At 62.9% G+C, this 6,721-nt stretch overlaps 1 protein-coding gene across 1 annotated transcript; it reads right to left on the bottom strand.

The window, feature by feature from the left end:
- Positions 1 to 2,762: 2,762 nt before the first annotated feature.
- Positions 2,763 to 6,721, bottom strand: PRF1 (perforin 1; the record flags this gene model as incomplete). The annotated part of the gene is given in 6 exon segments (XM_084307105.1): positions 2,763 to 3,839; positions 3,841 to 4,389; positions 4,392 to 4,502; positions 4,504 to 4,564; positions 6,211 to 6,435; positions 6,534 to 6,721. Coding segments are annotated over 6 exon segments (2,211 nt in total), but the record flags the coding sequence as incomplete, so codon positions are not given.

Below are 6,721 nucleotides of genomic sequence, written 5' to 3'. Positions count from 1 at the left end.
CCCCCCCCCCGCCCCCCGCTGAAAAAAATCCCCGATCTCCCTCAAAGTGACGCGGGGCTGGGGGGGGGGGGCCGGGGGGGGTCCCAAATTTTGGGGGGCGGCGGCACGGGGGGGGGGGTCGTCGTCCCCCCAAGGTGGGGGGGGGGGGTCCCCAAAGTTCTTGGCGGGGGGGGGGCGCCTTTTGGGGTGTCCCCCCCCCCCCCGCAGGAGGAGCTGCTGGCACAGGACCCCCCCCCACCAGCATCAGGGCCCCCCCCCAGCGCCCCCAGCCCCACCATGGCCCCCAGGCAGCGGCCGCAAATTTGGGGGGGGCACTGGGGGATGGGGGGGGGCGGGGGGGGCGGGGGGGGGGGGGCGGGGTTGTGGGGCGCCCCATAAGCCCCGGGACCCAAAATAGGGTCAGGGTCAAGGCCCAAGGGGGGGGCATTTTTTGGGGGGTTTGGGGGGGGGTTGTGGGGTTTGGGGGGGGGTCTATGGGGTTTGGGGGGGGGGTTATGGGGTTGGGGGGGGTCTATGGGGCTGGAGGGGGGGTTATGGGGTTTCTATGGGGCTGGGGGGGGTCTATGGGGTTTGGGGGGGGAGTTATGGGGTTTGGGGGGGGTTATGGGGTTGGGGGAGGTTATGGGGCTGGGGGGGGTCTATGGGGCTGGAGGGGGGGTTATGGGGTTTCTATGGGGTTGGGGGGGGTCTATGGGGCTGGGGGGGGGGTTATGGGGTTTGGGGGGGGTTATGGGGTTGGGGGGGGCTATGGGACTGGAGGGGGGGTTATGGGGTTTCTATGGAGCTGGGGGGGGTCTATGGGGCTGGAGGGGGGGTTATGGGGTTTCTACGGGGTTGGGGGGGGTTATGGGGTTGGGGGGGGGGAGTTATGGGGTCTGGGGGGGTTATGGGGTTGGGGGGGGGTCTATGGGACTGGAGGGGGGGTTATGGGGTTTCTATGGGGCTGGGGGGGGTCTATGGGGCTGGGGGGGGAGTTATGGGGTTTGGGGGGGGTCTGTGGGGTTTGGGGGGGGTTATGGGGCTGGGGGGGGGGGTTATGGGGTTTCTATGGGGCTGGGGGGGGTCTATGGGGTTCTTATAGGGTGGAGGGGGGCTCTATGGGGTCCGGGGGGGCTCTATGGGGCTGGGGGGGGGGCTATGGGGTTCCTATAGGGCTCTATGGGGCTGGGGGGGGGTTACAGGGCCGGGGGGGGGGGGCTTATAGGGCCGCCATTGACCTCTATGGGTGATGCCGCGGCGCCCTATGGGGCTGGGTTTTTTTTTTTGGGGGGGGGGGGGGACACCTTCTATGGGGCAGCTATGGGGCCGGAGGGTTATGGGGTGAGGGGGGGGGCGCGTACCTGGCTCTGTGGGGCGCTATGGGGCGCTATGGGGCGCTATGGGGCGCCCCGGCCGAGCTCTTCCGCATTATGGGGCCAGGATCCGCCCCCCCCCCAGGAAATTGGGGGCCCCCCCCCGGCCCTATAAAGGTTTTGGGGTGGTTTTGGGGCGGGTTTATGGGGTGCCGGGGGGGGTTTGGGGTCCCTAAATGGGATCCAGGGGGGGGTTGTGGGGGGCTATGGGGCTCCTGGGGGGGGGTTGTGGGGTCTGTGGGGGTGAAGAAGGCTCCCAGTACCTCCCAGTACCTCCCAGTACCTCCCAGTTACCTCTCAGTCCCCTCCCAGTTACCTCTCAGTCCCCTCCCAGTACCTTCCAGTCCTTCCCAGTGCCCCCCAGTACCTCCCAGTTACCTCTCAGTCCCCTCCCGGTATCTTCCAGTCCTTCCCAGTGCCCCCCAGTACCTCCCAGTGCCTCCCAGTCTCCTCCCAGTGCCCCCCAGTACCTCCCAGTGCCTCCCAGTCTCCTCCCAGTGCCCCTCAGTGACCTCCCAGGGCTCCCCAGTACCTCCCAGTTACCTCCCAGTCCCCTCCCAGTCTCTCTCAGTGCCTCCCGGTGCCCCCCAGTTCCTCCCAGTTACCTCCCAGTCCTTTCCCAGTCCCTCCCAGTGCATCCCAGTCCCCTCCCAGTACCTCCCGGTGCCCTCCAGTCCCTTCCAGTTACTTTCCAGCCCCTCCCAGTGCCCCTCAGTGACCTTCCAGTCCCCTCCCAGTACCTCCCAGTCCCCTCCCTGTCCCCTCCCAGTGCCCCCCAGTGCCTCCCAGTCCCTCCCAGTCTCCTCCAGTCTACCCCAGTCCCTTCCAGTGACCTCCCAGTCCCTCCCAATCCCCTCCCAGTTACCTCTCAGTCCCCTCCCAGTACCTTCCAATCCTTCCCAGTGCCCTCCAGTCCCTCCCAGACCCCTCCCAGTCCCTCCCAATCCCCCTCCATTCTACCCCAGTCCCTCCCAGTGCCCTCCCAGTCCCTCCCAGACCCCTCCCAGTCTCTCCCAATCCCCCTCCAGTCTACCCCAGTCCCTCCCAGTGACCTCCCAGTCCCTCCCAGTGACCTCCCAGTCCCTCCCAATCCCCCTCCATTCTACCCCAGTCCCTCCCAGTACCTCCCAGTGCCTCCCAGTCTCCTCCCAATCCCCTCCCAGTGCCCCCCACTGCCTCCCAGTCCCTCCTAATCCCCCTCCATTCTACCCCAGTCCCTCCCAGTGACCTCCCAGTGCCTCCCAGTGCCCTCCCAGTGCCTCCCAGTCCCTCCCAGTCCCCCCCAAAAGACCAGTCCGAGGCGGGGCTGCAGCACAAAGCGTTTAATCCTGCCCCGGGTTGGAGGCTGGAGGCTGGAGGCCAGGGAGGACCTGGAGGAGGTCCGGCCTCCGGGGGGGGGGGGGGGCGAGCTTAGGGGGCTGGAGGACCAAGTTGGGGGGCTGGAGGACCAAGTTGGGGGGCTGGAGGACCCTCTCCGGAGCCAGAAGATGGCTCCTGGAGGTCCTCCCGGAGGCCAAATTTGGGATTTTGGAGGCCTGGAGAAGCCTTTTTGAGGCCAAAATTGGGATTTTGGAGGCCCAGGAGATCCTCGTCGGGGCCCGATGATGGATCCTGGAGGTCCACGAGATCCTCCTGGAGGCCAAAATTGGGATTTTGGAAGTCTGGAGAAGTCTTAGAAGTCTTTTTGAGGCCAAAATTGGGATTTTGGAGGCTCAGGAGATCCTCCTCGAGGCCCAATGATGGATCCTGGAGGTCCACTAGATCCTCCTGGAGGCCGAAATTGGGATTTTGGAGGTCTGGAGAAGCCTTTTTGAGGCCAAAATTGGGATTTTGGAGGCCTGGAGAAGCCTTTTTGAGGCCAAAAGACGAATCTTGGAGGCCAGGCGAGGACTCGACCTCCACGGAAGCCCCCCTCGAACCACCGGCGTCCTCCACATCACCGAGGTCCTCCCACGAATCGTCCTCGTCCCAGGACCCCCCCAGGGCCTCCCCAAAATCCCCGTGGAGGCTCCCGCCTTCATCCTCCTCCTCCTCCTCCTCCTCCTCCTCTTCCTCCTGCTCCTCTTGGGTGGGCCAAGTCACGGGGCCATCGCCGGGCCTCGGCGGCCAGTGGGAGAAGTGGTAGAGCCCCCCCTTGGTCCGGGGGGGCTGCGGGACGTAATCCAGGCAGAGGGGCCCCCCCAAAGCCGGCCCGCACGCCGCCAGGTAGCTGAATTTGAGGCGGCCCTTCCCGGCGAAGCAAACGACCTCGCGGGTCCCCCCGGCCTCCACGGGCTGGGTGCAGGTCCCCAAACGGTCGTCGTCCCACCCGTTGTCCCGGTCCCACACCTCCACTTTGAGTTGGGCGCCGGGGACGAGGTCGAGGACCCCCAGCTCCAAGCGCGCCCCCCATTTCGGGTGGTTGTTGTTCCACACCGGCGCCGTCTGCGCCCGCCGGCCCCCCAAAAACACCCGGACGTAGGCGTCGGTGGCCGAAATGAGGTCCCCCCCGCCACCCTTGCCCCTCTTGCACCAACACCGTCACCCGCGCCGTGCCCCGGTGCCGCGAACAGCAACCGGTGGTGATGGCGGCGTTGGCCGGGCAACTACATTGGCAAGGGCCTACAAGATGGCCACCGCCGGCGCAGGCCTGGCTACAATTGGCCCGCAAGGCCCGCCAGGAGATGTAGTGCCCGATGGCCGCCCGTAACGCCCCGCGCCTCTTGTCGGATTTGGGCACCAGGGTGTGGAGGGAACGGACCCTGGCGGCCACCAGGCCGGGAAAGCGGGGTAGACCTTTCAGCCATTTTGAGTAGGCCTCGGGCCTACCGTAGACTATGTCGCCGTGCTCCTCGCCGCCTTCCACCTCCACCAGCCGCTCGTTAAAGACTTCGTTGAAGCTGGCGTTGCCTCGGTTGCTTGCCCGGGCTTTCTTGCAGGCGGCGGTCATGGCTTGGAGCCGGACGGGGCCGAGGCTGGCGGCCATTTCCACCTTCAAGCAGTCGGCCACTTCCTGGGAGCTCAGCCCCGCCATGGTGGCCTGGCAGGTGCGGGATGGCGGGTGACGGCGCGCAGGCGGCCCCCCAGTTGGGCCGACTGGATGTAATGGGTGCCGTAGGCGGCCAGGAGCTCGCCGTAGTCGGCGGCGGTGTCCGGGGTGAAGCGGGGGGGGCAAGGCCCTCACGGCCCGCAAGAAGTGAGGGGACGGCCGGGGAGGGGTGGTGGCCGAGATCCTGTCGGGGGGGAGAAGGACGGAGGTCAATGGGGCGGAGGGGTGGGCGTGGAGGGGGTCTGGGGGGTGGTTTGGGGGTCTACGGGGTGACTGGGGGGGGTCTGTGGGGTCGTTGGGGGGTCTATGAGGTGATTGGGGGGTATCCTAGGTGATTGGGGGGGGTATGGGGTGATTGGGGGGTTCTATGGGGTGATTGGGGGGTCTACGGGGTGTTGGGGGGTCTGTGGGGCGATTGGGGGGGTTATGGGGTGTTGGAAGGGTCTACAGGGTGATTGGGGGGTCTATGGGGTGATTGGAGGGGTTATGGGGTGTTGGAAGGGTCTACGGGGTGATTGGGGGGTCTATGGGGTGATTTGGGGGGTTTATGGGGTGATTGGGGGGGTTATGGGGTGATTGGGGGGTTATGGGGTGATTGGGGGGGTCTATGGGGTGTTGGGGGTCTATGGGGTGCTATGGTGGTCTGCAGGGCACTATGGGGGTACTGGAGGGGGCAATGGGATTTGAGGGGGGTCTCTGGGAGGCTGTGGAAGAGGAGATGGTGGAGAAGGGATGAAGATGATGGAGGAGACAGAAGAGGGGTGGAGATGAAGATGATGGAGATAGGTGAAGATGATGGAGTCGATGGAAGAGATGAAGATGGAGGAGATGGAAGAGATGAAGAAGATGAAGATGAAGAAGATGGAGGAGATGAAGGTGAAGATGGAAGAGATGGAGATGAAGGAGATGGAGAAGATGAAGATGAAGGAGATGAAGAAGATGAAGAAGATGAAGAAGATGAAGATGAAGATGAAGAAGGAGGAGATGAAGAAGATGGAGGAGATGGAGATGAAGGAGATGAAGGAGATGGAAGAGTTGAAGAAGATGAAGATGAAGAAGACGGAGGAGATGAAGAAGATGAAGAAGCTGAAGAAGATGGAGGAGATTGAGGAGATGAAGATGAAGGAGATGGAAGAGTTGAAGAAGATGAAGAAGATGGAGGAGATGAAGAAGATGGAGAAGATGAAGGAGATGAAGGAGGTGAAGGAGATGGAAGAGTTGAAGAAGATGAAGATGGAGGAGATGGAGGAGATGGAAGAGATGAAGAAGATGAAGAAGCTGAAGATGAAGGAGATGAACAAGATGAAGAAGATGAAAATGGAGAAGATGAAGAAGATGAAGAAGATGGAGGAGATGGAGAAGATGGAGAAGATGAAGATGAAGAAGATGGAGGAGATGGAGGAGATTGAGGAGATGAAGATGAAGGAGATGGAAGAGTTGAAGAAGATGAAGAAGATGAAAATGGAGAAGATGAAGAAGATGAAGAAGATGAAGAAGATGGAGGAGATGGAAGAGATGAAGAAGATGAAGATGAAGAAGATGAAGGAGATGGAGGAGATGGAAGAGATGAAGAAGATGAAGATGAAGAAGATGGAGGAGATGGAAGAGATGAAGAAGATGAAGATGGAGAAGATGAAGGAGATGAAGGAGATGAAGGAGATGAAGGAGATGGAAGAGATGAAGATGAAGAAGATGAAGATGGAGGAGATGGAAGAGTTGAAGAAGACGAAGCTGAAGAAGCTGAAGAAGCTGGAGGAGATGGAGAAGATGACGAAGCTGATGATGATGAAGGACAGCGGAGGAAGGCCCCCGACACTCCCCGGGACCCACCAGTAGCGCACGCAGTGGATCTCGGTGCTGGCGAAGCTGTAGCGGTCCTCGCGCTGCCGCTGCATCCCGAATTCGGCCACCCGCGAGTGGGACCCGGCCACCGCCACGGTCCCCCCGACCCCCGGCTTCACCATCACCCCCAAACCCACCCGCCACTCCCGGGCCACCTCCTCGGCCTTGGTCACCATCGTCCCCACCGCCGACGTCCCCTCGGCCACCGCGGTCCTCGATTTGAGTTTGTTGCCCACCCGCCATTTGGCGACCCCCCCGCGGGGAGCCGGAGGGCGCGTCCACCTTGCAAGGGGTCCCGGCAGATAACGCACGGTCCCTTGGGGGTCCTGGGGGGTCCCAAAATGTCCAGGGCTTGTCCCTCCGTTGGGGACAAGGTGGTGACGTCCAAGCCCGAGCCCAAAATGTCGACGCCGGGGACCGGGGGGACGTCGCAGGCTCGCCCCACGGCGCGGTGGCAGTGGGGACGGGACGGGGGGAAGAGGAGGAGGGTGAGGAAGGC

This window comes from Netta rufina, assembly GCF_964035555.1.
Source record: "Netta rufina genome assembly, contig: SCAFFOLD_124, whole genome shotgun sequence".
Taxonomy (NCBI): domain Eukaryota; kingdom Metazoa; phylum Chordata; class Aves; order Anseriformes; family Anatidae; genus Netta; species Netta rufina.
This window is presented reverse-complemented; position numbering and strand designations above follow the sequence as displayed.